The following is a 20,724-nucleotide window of genomic DNA, read 5'->3' as shown; positions in this document are numbered from 1 at the left end:
TGTAAATAGGGAGGAATGGAGGGGTTGAAGGGAGGGCTGGGCAAGGGTGAAAAATAAGAACCAAGAGAGATTATGTAAAGGTGCAAATTTCCAATGATGAATGTCATTATATTGTATACCTAAAATGTGCCAATGATTAGAATGAATAATCGATGATGCGAAATAGGAAGAAAAGGTCCAAAGGGGTAGGGGTAGTGGGAGGGGCAGGGGAAAGGAAAGAAGGGAAAGGAAAAATGATGAGAAATGGAAAAAATGGAAATAAAGTCTTTGTAAATAGGGAAGGGTGGAGGGGGCGAAGGGAGGGCTAGGAATGGGGAAAAAATAAGAACCAAGATGCATTATGTAAAGGTACAATTCCCAATGAGAAATGTAATTGTGTTTTATACCTAAAATGTACCAATAAAAGAATTAAAAAACAAAAAGAAAGTTATATGTAACAGGTCATAATTGTAAGAAACTGTTCAATGAGATTATCTATTTTATGCTAACTTAATTAAAATAAATTGCTTATGTTTTCAACTTAAAAGGAAGACAAGTATATTATGATATCCTACTTGTCAGTTAAAAATGATATAAAGTTGTTATGGCACATTCTATTACTCAGGGAATCATTTAATATAAAGCAAATACAACTCTTAAAGCATCACACGCCAGGAAACATTACAAGTTTATCCTGAAACATAAGCAAATCATCTTGTTCATTATAAGTGCTAAATCACAGGTGGTACGGTTTAGATCCAAATGTCTTCCTACAGCAGTGATGACAATGGTATGCCTGCTGTGGCATGCATGTCATAGGTTCGTCACCACTGTGCTAGAGCTGCAGGAACTCATCAGTGAGGTTTGGTTGGAAGAGGTGGGTCACTGTGGGCATGACCTAGTAGGGTTACCTCCCGTCCCAGCTCTCCCTTGACTCTCTGCTTCCTGTCCACCATGCCATGAGCAACACTCTTGCCCCAAGCCCCTCTGCCATACTGCCCTGCCTTGGAGCCAGCCCATATGGACTGAAACATGGACCAAAATAAACCTCTCCTCCTTTAAGTTCCAGGTGCCAGGTATTGCATCTCAGGGCAAGACAGTGACTCAGACAGCGCCCTAACACAGAGGAGCTCCCCTGCCAAGCGAGGGGAAACGGGATCACTAGAGTCCCATAAGGGGCACAATCAACCAATGAATGGACAAAAAGAGGAGAAAAGAAGGAAAATGGGTTGTATAGTAAAAATGAGTCAATATAATTCAATACTAAAAGTTCTTGCTAACTTATCACCTACAGTAACTTTACTGCTACCACATTTATTTTGAAACCTAAACACTGTCATTTGGTGAACAGCTGGCTTCCCACCCTAGAGAGATATGAGACTCTCTTCTCCCAGTTTATATTCTGGCACACGTATTTATTAAGTGCCTAATTTGAGTCAGGCCAGAAAGGTGAAGAATGAGAATCTGTGGACAGCAGAGGGGAAGAAAGCAGCTATGAAATCTACAGTGAAGTTACGGGGAAACGGCCACAGTGGGAACTAACGATAGAAAACACGTTCACCAGGGACAAGAAGAAGGTGGGGAAGACTCCACAAAGGGGGTGACATTTCAGCTGCTGAGCAGAATTTCACAGGGGAAAAAGGCAAAAGAAAAAGAAGTAACATGAATAAAGGTAAGGAGACCAAGAAATGTCAGGACGTTTTAAAGAGCGTGTGTGTATATAGTGCAGAATCATTACAGATGGGCTGAGAGGGCTGTAGGGAGACAGGGGACAATGAAAGCAGACTGACTGTCCCCAGATGTCACTTGAGCATTCAGATGTTCTTCTGTATGCCACACAGATTTCAGATGCTTCTGAAGTCAAAAGCAAACTCCAAACAGGGATCTTTATATACTGGTGTTTTCTATGTTCATTTTCTGGTTGTTGTTGCTTTTTGTTTTCAATTGGGGATCGAACTCGGGACCTTGCGCTTGCAGGGCCGGCGGTGGAACCACTGAGCTAAATCCCTGGCCACTTGGTTGATTTTTTTAAACTAAAGTGTCCCCAAAAGAGTGCCAGCCACACGGGCACACAGCAGTTGCTCAATAAACATGTGTGGAATGAATTGTGAGAAAGTGAGCTAAGAGACATGGTAACAACAGGTTCTCAGTGAACAAAGTGCAGTGGAAGAAAGGAATTTCCTAATTTTCATTATTTTGATTTTTTTAAAAGAAATCTTAATATGCAAGAAAAAATCCAGAAGGGAATTACTTAAAACTAATGTTAAGCCAGGTATAGTGGTACAGATCTAGAATCCCAGCTACTTAGGAGGCTGAAGCAGGAGGATCACAAGTTCATGGACAACTGTCACAAAATAAAATTTTTATAAAGGGCTGAGGATGTAGCTCAGTGGTAGAGAGCCCCTGGGTTCGATACAAGTACAGAAAGGAAGAAAAAGCCACGTTAAAGAATTCATAGCAAATTGTGATAATGTTCATAAAGTGAGAAAAGGCTGTGTTTCTTTATAAACAATGAGTGGCAAATATGAAAAAAATATTACTTCTAATTGAATCTCTGAAAATGTACATGCTTGTATGTGTTGAGGGGGCAGAAAGGGGAGGGGCCATCTTTGGGGAAAGTGCATGTTGATGATATAATGTGTATTTCACACTTACATTTTTCTGTGATTGCTGTCCTCACATCTGAACTGGAAGCTTTGTTTTTCAAATTCTGCGCCAGCGTAAAAACAAAATCGAGCTGAGGATGGCGTTGCTCTAAGTCAGCCTTTGTAATCTGTTAAGAGAACCGATTATTAAGGTAGGCTGATCCAACCTCCCATAAGAGTACTAACCTAGCAGAGCAGGTTGGCTGATGGCAAAGCTGTGTTTGTTGTTTTCCTGCTCTAAGGAATGGTGAGGCATCAGCAATGTGGCAGAGAAAGAGCACATGTTTTGGAGTCAGAGGTCCTGGGTTCAAATCTCAGCTCTTCCACTAATCACAGGGATCGCGAAGCCAGTTGCTTTTGCTTTGTGTTTTAGTTTTCACAAAAAGAAATAAGGAAATACTAACAGCTTAGCTGTAGCAAGGTTGACGAGATTACATTAAGGAAACCTCTCTAAAATGCTCTGAAAAGACAGCAGTCATTGCTGCTAAGGCACTGCGTACCTGCTCTACATCAGATATGAATGCAATGCTGTCATTACCCCTGGGGACGGAAGTGAGGAGCTAGAAAGCTCTAACTGAAGAGACTGCAAAGCAAGTCATCTTGGGCCCGAAGAACTGTTATTCTCGGTGCACTCTGTCTCTCAGTACTGATAAATGTGAGAAAAAAGTTAGCACGTTTTAATTGTAAAACTGATAAAACAGTCATAAAACTAGAAAACACATTTATCCTAAGTACAAATAGCGTGGCAAAAGATTTTCCCAGCCCTTGAGGTCACTGGTTTTGTAGACTTCAGTCACTGCTACAGTGACAAGCACTATTTCTAAGTAGATTTCTCACAGATTTCAATCCTGGACCCAGGAGCACATTTCCATGGATGCTGACCACTTTCTCCTCAATGGCATAGGGACCTCCTGACATGGCAAACCCAGAACCAGATCACTCCGACCCTCACTGGCACTCTGTTTCTTCTCTTTCTTACTTCTGCTCATTGCAATGGCAGCATCTCAGCCCCTCAGAAGGGGCTCTTTTGATTTAAGCAGCTCCAGTCCACCCTCGCCTTCTCACTAAAGCACTGTTATCACCAGGTCCCAGCGGCAACTCAGGAAAGAAAAAGCAGTGGAGAAAAGACGTTGTCCGGCTGCACACATGCTGGAAGTCTGCGGGGCTAGGGCACCTGCGTGTTCCACCACAGAGACGAGGGGAACTGACTTTCCTGCCTCTCCTCCCACTGGATTTCTGTACTGCACAAATGTGGACCCCAATCTTCATCACCCCCAACCCCGGCCTCATGTCTGTGTTCACTTTGTTCCCTCTACGTGCAATGGCATCTGTTTCATCTGTGACGTCAAAACCGTACGACCTGTCCTCCATCGCTGTCAGGGGTATGATGGAAGAATAGGCGGAATGTTTAAATTTTAAACTTTTATTGTAATAAATGGCACATTACCATGAACCCCCTCAGAATCCTCCCTCTCGCTATAAACACACTTATCCTGTTGTTCTTGCCACTCTCTGACGCAGCTCTGCAAGTCCTCTTCCATGACTGTCTTTCCTTGCACAGTCCTGGCTGCCTCAAGGTCCTGAATCAACTCAAAATGCTTACCTATCAAGGTTATTTTTACTCTGGGGAAAAGCAACAGGTCACCCTGTGGCAGATCCAGCGCACAGGGTGGACATGGACACACTGCAACATTTTCACAACCCTTTCTTTTCCATTGGATGGCACTGGCAGCAGCACTCACCATATTGTTGATCACACCTCCCAAAGACACTCACAATAGAGGACTTCCAGAACTGCTTCAGAAAGTAGCAAGAATGATGGGATAAGTGTGTTGAAGCAAGAGGGAGATTTCTGAGGGGGGATTCATGGCAATGTCTTTTACTGTAGTGAACTTGTTAAATTGAATCATTCCCTGTAATTCTGATCATCCTTGTACAAGCAAGCCTCCTCCTCACCCTGCTTCCTCTAACAGGTGGCCTGCACCCACCCTGCAGCTTTTATTAGACTCTGCCCTGCCACAGCAACCTGGATACAGTCATGCACTCAGTGCCTCTGCCTCTTAGAAATGTGGGCTTATTAGCAATGTGAGACTAAAAACAGCACTAACTTCACAAGACTGCTAAAGACAAAAATTAGATAATACATGTAAAAAATGTTTAAGAAAATGCCCCACATACATTAAGCACTTAATAAAAGTCAGCAGTAACTGTTACTAATATTCTATTGCATATCCCATTTATATGTGGAATATTCTTTTCAGTATCCCTGTACAATACAAAGCCCGGAACCTAGCACACACTAAATATGGAAACAGAACTTTACAAATTAGTATTGGATGGCATATGTACAATACAAAAGTCACAGTTGGGAGAATCTCATTTCTAAAATCAGAAAAGAAACAAGCTCATTATGAAATGTAAGTTGAAACAGAGCTTGGGAAATTATTCCCCATCACACTGGGCAGTAAATGTTACACTAGCTCGCATTTCTTTCAACCTGCCTAACTTTTAATGGTATCAGTTTTAGGTTTTAAAAATACATCAAGGGGCTGAGGATTTAGCTCGGTTTTGCTACCTGCTGAGCAACCGCAAGGACCCGAGTTCAATCTCCGGTACCAAAAAATAAATAAAAATAAATAAAAAATAAAAATACATCAAGTCTTTAGCTTAAGTCAATAAACTTGATCTCACAAATGAAAGAGGAGCTTTATTCCAGGTAGTCCTGGAGAGCTGACAGATAAAGAATTTTTCAAACCTTACTCTCTGAGTTTAGGGTAAACAAAAAGATCCAAGTAGATGTTGTCTAACTTTTGTGTCATGCTATTGCTCTGACAAGCTTTACGCTATGCACCTACTTTCATTCGGGAAACTGTCTTATTGATCTCTTCCACATCACCAACTGTGACAATGTTAGACTTCAACATCTGGTCAATCAATACCAGCCAGTCGGCGAGTTCTGTTATTGTTTGATCCAGATCAGCAGGAACTGACATTTCAGAGCTGCGAGGAGACTGAACAGGAACATCAAACGCAGATGAGACTAGCACCACCTTTTGGACACTAGGATGAGCTGAAATAAAAATGTGGCAATGTGAGGATAAATCAATAGGATATTTTGAAAATAAATCAACAGGATATTTTTTATTAAAGTGCTATAACAGTGATATGTGTATATGTGTACTTAAGTAAAATTGAGTTTAAATAAAAATTCTAAGATGTTTTTATTTTACTATAGTCAAATAGCTGTGGCATGGCCAGTAATCTCCATGTATCTTTGGTAGCTGTAAGGCCAACTGAACAGGAAATCTCACAAAATTCTAGGCCACCAAGAACTCGAACATGATCAACAATGATAGTGAATAAAAATAAAGTAAAAGTACACCAGCCATGAAACAATCAAGAATATTCTTTTATTTGGTCAAGAGGTTTTGCCTTAATTATAAAGCCAATGTATTCATAACTTTCCATTCTTTTTCAATTAACTTTATGACCTAACCATATTTCATTCTTAACAAGCTGCCAATGTGAACATCAGTGTAATAATTCATACATATATTCACTTGTACTTAACCCATTTCCTTCCACTAGATATTTGGATTGCTCCTAAAATTTTCTCTTTAAATAAAAATTGAAGGAATATATTTCTATGTATTTGCCACATTTCCAGCCACCACCTTAGTAGAGTCTGTCTCCCTCCCTCCTCCATTGATCTCTCTCTCTGCTTCCTGCTTCCATGTCATGAGCTCTTTCTCCTCCGCCAGGCCCCTCTGCCATGCCATCCCACCTTGGAACCAGTTGACTATGGACTGAAACCTTCACAAACTGTGAATCCAAAAAACTTTTCCTTCCTTAAGTTATGGGTGTCAGGTATTGTGTCTCAGAGACTGGAAAGTAATTAAGACAGTGGCAGAGAAGCCTGACCTTGGCAGTGACTGCATTATGGATCAATGCAGGAAAATTTACTGTTCAATAAAGGCTGCTGGCAAAGTGATGGCTTATGGCTGGAGTAGGAAATGATGGGACAGATTTAGACCTCCCATGCATCATGGAAAAATTAATTCTTGACAGATTAAGGGCCTAAACATGAAAAACAAAATTGTTACCTAAAAATATAAAAGAATATTTCTATTGCTGCAGGACCCTGAACACATATAAAAGGAAGCTACTAATAAACTATTTTTAAGACTTCTGCACAGAGCACCATAAACAGAGATTGTCAAAGTATTTGCTATGGACATGGAAGACAAAGAATTTTTTTAAAACACCCAAAAAGTCATCAGACAATCCACAAAAGAGGAAACAAGAAAGGTGATGAACATACACATTTTAAAAAGTTCAACTTTGCTGACAGTGGAGAAAATACAAATGAAAATGAAATAATGTACACATGTAGAGCACAGGTTGACAAACCAACGGGCTGGAAGCTTTGCTTTCCTAGCATCTCTTCTCAGGGACCTGGGTGCCCAAGCCATCACCACCACCACCATCACCACCACCATCTCCATCACCATCATCTCCATCATCAAAAGCTATCTGTCCTGTCATGCTCATTCACTCCTAAGTACAAAGCAGTGCTTCAATCAAAACTGTATGACACGCGATACCCCAACAGACCAAACACTGAAGCAGATAAAATGCAGTGTATCCTCAGAAGCCAGACACTTTAAGAGATTTTGAAAACGTAAAGCACTGTCATTTTTCTGATTTTTTGGTTTGCTTTGAAAAATAGTTTCCTATACTAATATGGTATAAAAATATTAACTTTGTTAACATATAATAAATCATTATCTTAAACAAATTAATAAAAATAATTTTGAAATTTCTTCCTAATTAGGTAAATATAATACATATCAAACAGATAAACAAAAACTCTTTAGAGGGCCTTAATAATGTTTAAAAGTGTAAGAGAGTCCTAAGAACAAAACATTGGGGTATCTGAAACAATGTAGTCTGAGAACCCTCACACTCAACTGTGGGAGCTTGAACCTGAATAAGTAGTCCAGACAGCACTTTAGCACTGGCTACTGCAACACCCACGTCCTACAGCCCAGCGATTCTACCTCTAGGCTTATACTCCAGAGAATGTGTCACACATCACTCTGCCTATTCTTCACTGTAGCATTCTTTTTACTTTAGATTCTCTTAAATTCAGATATGAATTAAGAACCTACTATGTGCCAGGCACCACTCTAGATCTGTAAGTGGAAGACTGTGCAAGTCCCCAACCTACCGAGCTTGCATTTATGGAGGGCACCAATCTACTGTATATTTTAAAGTAAAGCCAACACAAGAAGACAGAGAGAGACAGAGTGGATATGAGATATGCCGGGCGGGAAAGGCCTATTTGCAAAGAGATCATCTGAGGAAGAACTGAATGAAGTGAGTCTGAAATATCCACAGGATGAAACTTTGGAGAAGAAAAGAAGGAATAGCAAGCACAAAGACCAGAGATGAAAGTGCTCTCGGGAGGCTTGACCAAGAAGAACAGTGTGTTTGAAGTAGAACAAACAAAGGGAAAAGTGGTAAGAAATGTGCCAAGGCAGCTAGCCAGTAGGCGGATCTGACATGACCTTCAGGTCCACAGTAAGACTTGGGAACTCATTTATGAGAGTAGAAGTGATTAAATGATTGTGGGCAAAGAAGGGACAGAGGCAAACTTGTGGAATCCATCACTCCAGCTGCTATCAAAAGAACAGATTATGGAAATGGTAAAGCAAGAACAGAATCAGGATAAAGAGCTGGGAGGATACTCCAACAATCTAGATGAATGAGGAGCGTGTTTCACGCCAAGGAAGGGCTGGGGTAGGGCACAGACTGACACAATTTGCCAACAGATTGCACATGAAATCCAGAGGAGAGACAAAAGGACTCCAAGTCTACTGGTTACAGACTGGTGGATTCAGCTGAATTTAAAAGTGTTGATAGTTACAGGGCAGCTGACCATAGCTCAAGAAGAGAGTCCTGAGGATCCCTACACCTCCATGGAATGCAATGACACACACTGGTTTAAATGAATAAAGTAAACCTGCATGCATCAAAATGAATGCCAATGGGAATGATCCAGTAGGGGAGGAGAGAGAAAGGACAAGGCCCAGAGAAGATGTGATCCAAAGCACAAGAGGAAGCTCCTCCCGCCTGAAAGGAAGCGTGCTGAGACTGCATGGGTACAGACAAAGGCAGTCGTGTTCTGTGGTGGGAAAATAAAAGAGCTCTTTTTGACATAGGCTTTTGTTTTCTTTTAAAACTGGGATGAGTTTACAATCCCATGAGTGATGTCAAAGGGTTCCTTTTTCCTAGGAGCTGTAAACTAGTACAATCACTATGGAGATCAGTATGGAGATTCCTCAGAAAACTAAAAGTAGAAAATCCATTTGACTCAGCTACTCCCCTTCTTGGGATCTTCCTAAAAGGATTAAAGTCATCATATTACAGTGCTACATGATTACCCATGTTTATAGCAGCACAATTCATAATAGCTAAAGTTGGAATCAGCCTATAAGTCCATCAACAGTTGAAAGAAAAAGAAAATGTAGTATTTATATACAATGGCGTACTACTGTGCCATAAAGAAAGACTAACTCGAGGCATTTGCAGGTAAATGGATACACCACAAGACTATGATGTTAAGTGAAAAAAATCAGACACACATTTATATATTACATGGATTCTCTTATGTGAGAATCTTGAAGTATAAAGAGCAAAATAAAAGATAAGTAGGGAGATCTTCAAATGAGAAGGCGAAGACGAGATGGAGGGGGAGAAAAAAAGGAAGGACAGAGGATTTTTTAAAAAATAATTGAAAAAATGGAAATAGAGCTTTTGCAAATGGGAAGGGGACCAAGAGTCAGAAAAAAATAATTAAGATGCGTTACGTACATGGACAAACGCAACAAAATAAATGTAACCACTGTGTATCACAATCATGTACTAACATTTTTTCTAATTAAATGAGGTCATTATTAGTTAGAAAGATGGTAGCAGTGTGTACTCAGGAGAACGGGCTGTAGCATCCTCTGTCAGTACTGATGCCCATGCAGGTTGGAGAATCATAGCTTTGAAAGGAGTAAAACCAGCAAGAAGCGAACATGGATAAACCTCAAAAATATTCTGCTAAGTGAAAGAAGCACTGTATGATTCCTTTACATGCAATGTCCAGAACAGACAGAATCCATACAGAGGGAATGCAGATTGGTGGATGCCAGGAGCCAGGAGCAGGAGGGAATGAGGAGAAATGCATAAGAGGTTTTACTTCACAGTGACAGAAATACTTTAGAACTAGATAGAGGTGAGTGTTCTAAATGCCACTGAACTGTTCACTGTAAAATGATTGACTTTATCTTTACTATCATTTAAAAGAAGGAAAAGCTAAATTAAAACATTGTGTAGGAGGAGAGGAACACACCAAGATTAGCTTCAGGCCTCTCACCGGTCCCGGGATGAGTATCTTGCAAAGAATGAACTGCACATCTAATGGCAAGTGTAGTTTGGTTGTTAGCTTTTTGGGCTTCTAAGTATATATTCAAATTTCCCTGCTCCTTTGCTATATAGCAAAGGATGTTAAGAAGTAAAACAACCGATTTCTATTGTGTAAAATGCATCAAATCCCTCATGCGTGCAGAGTGGAGCATGCATTTACAAAGGACTAAATATCAATTCAAGTGTTTTGGATATTAATCAAGAAAACCAATCCGGTCTAAAGTATTAATTTTGCAAGGCACTGGGCCATACAAGTAACACAGAACATAAACTTGACCTTCAATAAACCTCTAATCTCAACACAAAAAGAAACAAATAATTTTGTCACTTGTCACTTTCTCAGACTCTTGGGAAGAGAGGATGAGGAAAAGAAGAAAAGGAGGAAGAAGAGAAACTAAAGAGATGAAGATTTAGGGAGGTAGGGGTACCAGAGAAAACATGAGGTAAGATGTGGAAGTGGAAGAGGAGGTGCAGGAGAAGGGGAGGAGGAGGAGGAATAATCCACAGTAATAGCTGGCACAGGGCGGGAATTTGGGGTTAATCACATTGGTGGTTTTTCTAGCAGAGGACAGGAGAGGGGTCAAGAACGCTTAGAAGGCAGTGGTGCCAGTGGCTATGGGGCAGTAACGTTCCATCTCACCTGGACAAAGAGAGAAGGAAGTAAATAGAAACAGCGAGGCAGCACTTTCCTTTCTCCACTTCCAGAGAGCAGTATTTGTCAATATGTAGCTTCCCTGAGAGGGACAGCTCTTCCCTTCCAAGTCCCCATCTCTGACCCCCTGCCAAAGACATGGAAATCCTCTCTTCTCAGGCACGATCAGGGCCTAATCACACATGCCAAGCACACACTGAACTACACAGCTACGCCTGATGGACTGAAAAGCTGGGTGTACCCACAAGACACCCTTGATCTTCCTACCTGGCCTCTATCCTTCCCTTCATCAGGACCTGGTGCCCAGTGCCCCCTCATCCAGAGAAAAGCAAGTCCCATCAACCACAAGAGTAAAACCCTCACCCATACCACACAGCCAAGTAAGTCTTGGGCTTAAAGATGTTCTTTTCCAATAATTAAAAGTAGAATAATAAACCACAGTTGCCTAGTGCTTTTAATTACATTTGCCTAATTCATATATGTTGTTCGTATTATACATTTTGCTATATTGATTTACAAACTCAAGGAATAAACTGTATCTTACCAGCAATCCATGACTGTGAAACAGAGGAGGCCTCCTGGGTAGTTTCCTTCACTGTGCTGGGTACTTCTCTGCAGATCTATAGCAGCAGGCCGAACAGAAACAGAATAACATATAAATAAAGATGGCCATACTTTCAAAAGAAAGGTGTTTTGCTAAATGATAGCTGGGCCACTTTTCTTCCCTGTAACAGTTAAGCTTTTGTCTCCACCTTCACTACTGGCTGCCATCTTGCTTGGGCATTCACTCCACTGACATTCCTCTCAAGAACATGGGCCAGCTCTCAGCTGCTGTGGCTTTGACAGGATTTCATGGTGTCCACCCCCATCTCTGTCCCTTGAATTCCATCAACACCTTTTGATCCTCAATTTCCTCCACCTCTCTGTCTCTTCTAAGTTTGCTTCACCAGCTCATTTTCCTCTGCCCTTCCACCAAATACCACTACTCTACAGTTCGTTGTGTTTTTTTTGGTCTTCCTATCCTTGACCCTGCACTCTCTCTGGGTCCTGGTTTCCATTGGTCTTATTGACCCTACAGAGTTTTCTAAGGCTGAAGACTCCCAATACTACATATGTCTGCAATTCAGCTGTCAACTGGCTATTCAGACATGGCAAAATCTGAATTCACTGGTTCTATTTTCTCTGAAATAGTCCTCCTAAATTTTTTTCTAGAATCTAACAGATTTTCCTATATCCACTGGTGGGATTATTCCTTCAATCTCTGCAGTAATCTTTCAAAAATATAACTTTCTTCTTCAAGTTACATTAGTAGCTGTCCATTACCCTCAAAGTAGTGAGCTGCTCTCAAAAAGCAGTTCAGGGTAAGGCCTCCAGAACCTGAACTATGAGCACCTCTCAGCCTCATACCTTATAAGGATGTAGCCATCAGGACACAGGTGCAGGGTGCTCATTCTCTGTCTCTCCTCTTTCACTTGCCGCTGCTCCTACCTGCGATGCCCTTCCCTCCACTCTTCCCCTGACCAATATTTACATATCCTTCTTAAATTAGTCTGGATGTGCTCTCCTGCCCCAAACATTCCATGCTTAACCCCCAAAGCCAAGCAAGTGTTCTACCTATATGTTCCACTGGGCACTTCTACGCTACGATTGCTTTTCTGCTTGTCTCATCCATAGCAAGCTCTCTAGGTGACACCAGTACTATACTCTTTTCAGTATTTCTAGCTCTTAAAATGATGCCTAGCCTAGGGTGTGAATAAAAATCCATTGCGTTAATGAAAGATGACAGTTGCTCTGAGGTACTGTTCTTGGTTTGGGAAAGGTTTGTCTCTTTTTGAGGTATAATTCATACACATACTGTAAGTCTGACTCCGAGGTTTCTGACCTAAGGATTATAGGACGTAACCTCCATTAACTGAGGTTGCGGCACATTAGGGCACAGAAGGAGGAGGCAGGCAGGACGTCCACTGTGTATGTCAGTCTGAGGCGCCTATCAGACGTCCAGGCACAGGTGCTGAGCAGAAGGCTTTATTTGCAAGTCTAAAGCACAAAGAGGAGTCCAGGCGGGAGATGCAGATGTGTGAGAAGCAGTAATTCTCCATCAAAGAGGCCAGATCAATGAGTGCCTGCCTCATTAGTCATAGGACAATGCCTACTATTTTAAGAGGATCAAAAAGAAAATGTGACTTTTCTAAGAGGTCCATGCAAATGCAACTGTAGCAATAATATATCTATACAACATCCCACCCAGACCACCTCTTCTGATATTGCATGTACCAGGACAAAATAAAAAGAAATCTGACTTCATCTACCTTTAACTATTTCCACTGCAAAAAAGTAATGGTGTGAGATAAAAAACCTCATCTGAATCGTACTGTAGTCACGTCATTATATTCCACTGGAAATTTGTAATGAATAAAATCACTGCAAATAAACATATATGTGCAACATTGGGAAGCTATTTTATGGCCACCAGTTTCAGAAAATTATTGGCATTTTATTGCCTAACTCTAATCTATATTCATTATAATCCTCTAGGCCAAATAATTCCATGTAAAGTAAAAAGTATTCTTTGACAGTACATGCTTCTGCCTATGATGGATGAAAATATTGTAAACACAAGTATCAGTAAAATGTGCCCATACTGGGTATAATTAAAAGGTAAAACAGTTACAAGATCCCACTTTTTTGATCATAAAATCAGTGACTATGAAAAAGGTGTGAGAATAACTCCACATGCACACCTTATTCCATGTCACATTTACGCTTCTTAAACTTTCTGAAAGTTTATCTCTTTCATGTAAGCTCAGGCTCTTATCTGCAAGCACTTCCACTTCAGTTCGATTCAGCCATTTGAGCTTTTCCTCCTGTGCTTCCAACTCTTGCCTTAAGTCCTAAAGGAATCAGAAGACAGGTGTGGTTAGTTGTTTTGCAGAGCAAAGTTCAAGATACATATTAGAAATCTCTTGGGAAAGCATTCCTAGAAATGTGCAATTTTAATATCTTAGGTGGAAAATGAGCTTTCAGGAAGCACGTACCATGTTAACAAGCCATAACCGATAGAGAATGGATACACATTAATGTTCACGTGTGTGCACATATGTACAAATGCTCGCTCACTGGTACTCTCTCTCTTAACAGCATCCTATTATATTAATATATTCACATTGCTAACTTAACATTCTATTCTTACCTCCACCTTACTATTGTGCCTTAACACTCATATACTGCCCAACCCTTTGTGTCTCTTCCCAACCTATTTACAAAAGGGTTACTAGAAAACTGTTGAAAGTTTTAGGTAAAACACGATATTAAATATATATTTACATTTTGAAAAGAAAAATCAATGCTTGTCTCATAATATTTTTCATCATTATTAAAAGTTTCTGCCCCAAAATGCCTTAATCACATTCCTTAAAGATGGAATCTTTTATCAAATTGATAAGCACCTTCACATGCACAGGTTTAAACATGAATGTATATCTGTACACAATATAATATTTTAATAAAAAATATGAACACATCATGCTTATTAGTCTGCAATGTGTTTAAATTCTTAACACAAAGTAGAAATACTTCTAGATATAAAATATACATTTGAATATATTTACATATTTGTATATCTTTGTTATCTTTATATATTATACACAAATACAACAATAAGTTATTGTTGGTTGAAAATCAACAAAGGAACCATAAAGAATACAACTGTGACACTCAATCTAAGGGAAGCGCTGGTGAGTTACTCTGCATGTCACTCAAGAGTTTGATTGTAAAACTCAATTTTATAGATCATAATCAGTAATTATCTTCCAAATCTAAAAGACAAAACTATACTTCACAGCCCTATTATTTTCTAAAAATGACAAAGTCCATTTAAAATGCTCTAAAAGCCTTTGTTCTACGACAGAGACCATGAGGGTTCATGCTTTTTATATGAATGAAGCTTTATCGTGCAAGATCAAAACTACAGCTGCTCCTTAAACAAAACAGCTCTTCTTTCAAGCTTACCACACTCAGCTCAAAGTACAAAGTTTCTTTCCCTTGTCTTCCTGAGTCACCTACACTCATCCTTAGGGGCAATGCTCCTGCACCAAAGGCAGGAACAGACACAGGGAAGCCACTCACTCTCCATCTCCGCAGGGTTTCCTCCAGCTCCAGCTCGCTGGGCAGCCTCTGCTGCACAGCCTTCTCGGCCTTGGGTAGCCAGCAGACAATCTCATCCAGCTTTTTCCTGTACTCCACCACCTGCTTACTTTCTCCTTTTAGCCTAAAAGAATGTATTTTTGAAGAATATTAATTAATATGTAATAAAGCGTATTTGCTTTGGATATCCTGAATAAATAATACTCCTCCCCCAAAATAATTCCTAATAGTGATTTTAATATGTATTTTATGACTATTAATAGTAATGTATACATTTTGCTAGACTAAATATAACTTAGTAATGACAAAAAGAAATTTCTAAATAAATTAAAAAACACTGAAACTAAAGAATATTATTTTCTCTCATCATAAAAATTATCTAGACATTTAATACAATATACGTTTTGTTTGTTTTTGCTGTGCTGGAAATTGAACTCAGGTCCTTGCACATATTAGGCATGTACTCGACTACTGAGCTATACCTCCAGCCACCTAATAAAAAATCTTTTTAGGCAGGGGATTTAACTCAGTGGTGCTGCTGCCTCCCTCGCAAGCTCAAGGTCCTGAGTTCAATCCCTGGTACCAAAAAAAAAAAACTTTTTTAAAAGTTAAATAATACCACATAACATAATGGAAGTTTTAAAAAAACAGGAAATATATCTTTATCTAAATTAATAAGGGAAAATGCACAGTTCTTTCTGTGTCCTACATGGAGATAAAAAGGGGTCTTTATATAGCACACATATTATTCACATCAGGTGGTAACTATCACTCTACTTTATTCAGAGGACAGAAAGAATAAGGTAAGGTACCAAGAACTGAAAATTTCTATAAGCATTAGGAAAAAAACATGTAAATCTGACTGGTTCATTATAATGAGTATTAGATTTGAATATGGCATCAACTTAAAAAAAAAGATCCAGGGAAAACACAGCAGAAGTTTTAAAGGATCCAAAGAAAACAGTCAGATGAACGTAAAAATGGAAAGGCCTTAATTAGCCCTTATCAAATGTTGTAAGAATAACATTTATAAGAATACAACCCATCTGTCAGAAGATTAGAACTCATATGACAAACAAGATGATACATATTTTAAAAAGTCTTGAAAGCTGCTAAGAGCTTAATGGCATCATGATTTTTATGGCTGCTATAATTAGATGCTGGTTGAAAAACCAATCATAATTTTTAATGAATTATATTGTGTCATCCCTAATAATAATTTACATTTTTATGGCTATGCCTTTTTTAGTCACAATGAAAGGATTAACATAATGATGTAATACATGTAAAAAAAGTTTAATACATATTTGAGAGTCAATAATATTTGAAGGGGAGTACTGTAATACTTAAAAAACTAATGAATATTGCTACAAAACCATAATTTTCAAGTATCCATCAGAAGAAAATACTGATTAAAAATAAGTAAAGCAAATCACAACACAAATTGTTAAGATTATCAATAGAAAAGCAGGTACTCTTCCCTCTCCATTGCAAAGCATTTAACTTCTAAATAAAATAGTAGTATGAACTTTTCATTTCCAAAAAAGGTTGGAATTTAAATTTCCCATGTTTCATTATCATCACTAATTTAATACTTTGAAAACAGAAGTACAAAGTAAACTACATTATCAAATGATTTCAACAAGACATTTTTAATCACCCAACATTTTCATCTGCAAAGCAATTAAATATAATCTACATTATAAATGTTAACCTTAAGAGGAAAAAACATTATAAATTCTGTTCAAACAGTAGATAACAATTGCTCATTAAGGAATAACACCATAAGTTGCTAAACTGTGCAAATATTTAGCTACAGACACTCAATACAAAAACAAACTGAACTGTGTGGTACTTCTCAGTGTCACTGATAACAGTGCATATAAAAGCTCTTCAGTTCCACAGTGGTCCTGAGGTAAAATAGGCTACAAACCTGAAGTAAAGTATAATATGAATTTAAAAAAACAAAATTGCTTTAGACGAAGTGTAAGATATTGGGGCAGAGGTTTATTATCCATTACACTTCCAAAAAATGAGTGAAATCTGTATTAATATAACCATGCTAGTTTCAGGAGCAATAATGACCGCACACCACAGAGATCTCTTTGAAAATCTTTAGGGGAATTTCTGCATTTATTATTAATACCCTGCTAGCCATAAGTGAATGCTTTTCATCAAGAAAGCTGAGGAGTCAGGTAATTACAAGAAAGAAGGACCCTCCACTCAAAGGCACATGCATGGCATAGCAGTTTCCATGGCACCTCCCCCTCCAGTCCTGTCCTAGTTTCTTGAGCCTGGCTCTTCCTCTCATCCCTAGAAAGCTCTCACAGAGCCATTCTCCCCACACCTCCCACCTTTGCTCCACCTTTTCCCTAGAAGGCTGCTACAGTCTGCATCTGGACTTGGTCCCTAGCTCGGCACTATTGAAGGTGGTAGTTAGGGATGGGGGTCTAGTGGGAAGTGTCACCGGGAATGCACTTTGAAGGGATAGGGGATCCCAACCCTTTGTACTTTTCTTTTTTAACTTCCTCACATGAGGAAAGGTGTTGCCCACCTTGCACTACCATCATGATGCCACCAGAGGCCAAAGCAACAGGGCCAACCAATCGTGGACTGAACCTTCTAAAACTATGAGCCAAAACAAACTTTTCTCTTTATTTGATTATCTCAGCTATTTGTAATGGAATGGGAAAGCTGTCAAGCACAAAGGCCTTCCCTAGAAAGAATTTATGAAAAATTGCTATTCATGCCTTAAAACTACTTGGTTTTAATATCCTTTTTTTAACACTAGAAATTGAACCTAGGGCCTTAGCACTGACCTGTGTCCCCAACCCCTATTCCAACCACCTTTTTTTTTGTTTTGGTCTGGGTCTCACTAAGTTGCTATGTTGCCCAAGATGGATGGTATCAAAGATACAATCAACCTGCCTCATCCTTCCAGAGTGCTGGGATTACCACACCCAACTTTCTTTCTTTTTAATACCTACATTCTACAGCCCATCATGACTGTCTCTGTGACAACACAGTATCTTCTTGAGAATATTTTCTTTAGTCAAACTAATGCCATTTTTTCTTTTAACATTCTCTTTTTAGCCTATGAGATCTTTAATGACATTTGAATACCTAGTACTACACAAAAGGCTCAGTAAATATCAGTCAAATCAAATAACCAATCATCAGTAAAATTCAGTAATAACGTGCGGTGAGTAAGCAGTGAATGCTATATTCCCTGGGAATCAAACATGTTTGGAACCTGAAGACAACCTAACAAAATCTGGGCCATTTTACTATAATCAGAATAAAAATAAATGATAATACACTGACTACATTATAAAGGTGAGGAGCTTCCTGGTTTACAGGTAACTGGCATGGAAGGGTACAGCACAGCATTTGGCACCAAGAGCAACCTCATGAGCTGGAGACTAACACAGGCTCAGTCAGGAAATGAGCGTGAGGAAAGCTGACCTTAAACTCAGGGAGAGACCTGAGCTCCAGCATGTTCTTCCAACTAAATCAAGTTGCCCCCAACATCATCATACCCTAATAAACAGATGAAGAGAATAAAGGTCTTTTTTTACATATATGACATCTGAATAGGAAAGTGGGCCTTTGTGAACAGCCAGAAAATACCCATGTTTGTAGAACCACAACTCATAATAGGTACATCTTGGAAGCAGCCCATATGTCCATCAGTAGATGAATGGAAAAAGAAAATGTGCTATTTACACAAAATGAAGTACTACTGTGCTATAAAGAAAGATAACCTTGAGTCATTTGTAGGAAAATGGATGCATCTTGAGACCATAATGTTAAGTGAAAGAAATCAGACACACAAGCTTAAACATCACATGGTTTCACTTATATGAGAAACCTAAAGTATAAATAAAGAGCAAAATAAAAGATACATAATAAGAGACAGAGGGTAGATCTTTTGCAAATGGAAAGGGGACCCAGAGATGAAGCGAAGGAGGGGAAAGGGGATGAAAAAAAGAATTAAAATCTTATGCACATAGACCAACTCCCCACAAGGAATATAATCATTATGTACTTACTGCAAATGTGTACCAATACAAATTAAAATTGATAGAATTAAACGAAAACAGTAATGAGGAAGGAACATGGCCAGTGAAAGTCTTACAAACAATTTCTATCATAAGACCAGATGATAAAAAAGCTTTGAACTCATGGGCTTGTATCTTAGATTCCGATCAAAATGCACTGACTCTCTGCCTCTAAGGACAGCAGCTGCCTCACCTGGGCTGCCGAGCCTTCACTTGGGCCAGGATCACACTCCAGCGCTGGTTCAAACCTGCCAGCTTGTCTTTCAGGAAGCCCCCGTCCTCAGGGGGCAGTTTCTGCACAATCCCATCCCCGATCTGGTTGACCGTGACCACGCTGAGCTGGTGGCTGCTGACGCCCTCCTCAAGCTCCTACAACAGAGCATAATGCAGTGTCCACCTCGCTACTTGGCAACACTGTTCTCGTGCCACGAATCCACCCAAATATTGCATCATCCGTTAAAGCATTAGAGAAACAAATGCTTGGAAGGGCATTTTATATTCATGGAAAAGGCTCTTTAAAACTACTTAATTACACTCCAAGGGACAACACATTGAATGAAATCTATCTTGAAATCGAACTCACTTTCATGAATGCCATCAGCCAAAACAAAGTGAAATAGGAGAGTCTAAATTATAAAGCAAATGACAGCTGTTTGCATAGAAGTTGAAGCATCAATCATGTTTGATTAAAATGAATTGCTCATTTTCTTCCAAACAAGTGCTTAAAAGCATCTCTTTTTAAAAAAAATTCCCCCCATATATTCTGGTGTCCAGCCATACATAAATAAGTCTCAATGTGCGTTTTCCTGAGACATTGTTTCAATGGTCTGTAAATGTTTAAGTAACAGATTAAAGGGATATTTTAAAGTTAAATTCAAGCATTGATTGTAACTCTAAAAAATTGGGAAATGTGTTAATATTTTTATGAGAAAAAATAAAAGCATTTTCTTTCAATTCCTCGTGAGGCACCTACAGGTAATACATCTTAAAATTTTAATAAAAGGAAATATTTCTAACATTGGTATAACTGAAATCTTGCTTTCTATCATTATTTTTGAAGACTTAATGTTATCAGAAGAACTTGTTTGGCTATTGTATTAGATTTGTCTAGACTGAACTAAACTTACATGAGCAGCTACCCTGCTGTAGCTCAAGAATAACTTACTTTTATGATAATTATCTATGATACAAAGCAAAATGCGATGCCTGTGTACTGAAGGACAGAAAACAGAGGTAAGGTTTGTACATATTTTTCTTGCCTTGATAAGTTCTTGGGTAGAAAATTTTACAAATGTAATTTTCAATATAAAATTTCAAAAGAGGAAATTGTTAGAATGGTCTGGCAGGCCTGTAATGCCAGCCACTGCAGAGACTGAAGCAGGAGGATCTCAAGTTCAAGACCAGTCCCAATGATTTACCAAGAACATGTCTCAAAATAGAAAGTAAAAAGGGCCGGGGTGTAATTCAGTGAGAGACTCTGGGATCAACGCCCAGTGCCAGAAAAAAAAAAAAGGAGGAAATTGTTCTTAAACAGTTCTTAAAATAAATTTGCTTCTCACATTAGCCATTAAACAGTACTTTTTATTTAAACTTCTTTAAAATCCCTATTGAAAGTTGCATATGATCGAATTCTCCTAAACCTTTGAAACCAAAAACTAGACCAAAAATTATAAACTATATACTCCTGAAAAACTACCAAATGTGGTTCCCACTCCTGAAATCTGTCTGGAGTGACACATGGTAACACATATGCAGCGCAACAGCTGCC

General features: G+C 39.1%; 1 protein-coding gene across 17 annotated transcripts in view; it reads right to left on the bottom strand.

The window, feature by feature from the left end:
- The window catches only part of Utrn (utrophin), a 527,655-nt gene that overhangs the window by 267,731 nt on the left and 239,200 nt on the right, over positions 1-20,724 (bottom strand). For all 17 annotated transcript variants that reach the window (XM_087190253.1, XM_087190252.1, XM_087190262.1 and 14 more), the window contains 6 exons: positions 19,150-19,325; positions 14,878-15,019; positions 13,494-13,643; positions 11,297-11,372; positions 5,480-5,694; positions 2,635-2,752 (listed from right to left, as the gene is read on the bottom strand). In XM_087190253.1, coding sequence (XP_087046379.1) covers positions 2,635-2,752; positions 5,480-5,694; positions 11,297-11,372; positions 13,494-13,643; positions 14,878-15,019; positions 19,150-19,325 — 877 coding nt within the window. The remainder of the gene's footprint in view (positions 1-2,634; positions 2,753-5,479; positions 5,695-11,296; positions 11,373-13,493; positions 13,644-14,877; positions 15,020-19,149; positions 19,326-20,724) is intronic.

Source organism: Heterocephalus glaber, unplaced genomic scaffold, assembly GCF_053883595.1.
Source record: "Heterocephalus glaber isolate CG9 unplaced genomic scaffold, H.glaber_assembly_v1.0 deba00001550, whole genome shotgun sequence".
NCBI lineage: Eukaryota > Metazoa > Chordata > Mammalia > Rodentia > Bathyergidae > Heterocephalus > Heterocephalus glaber.
Note: the sequence above shows the minus strand (reverse complement) of the source record. Positions and strands in the feature narration are given on the sequence as shown.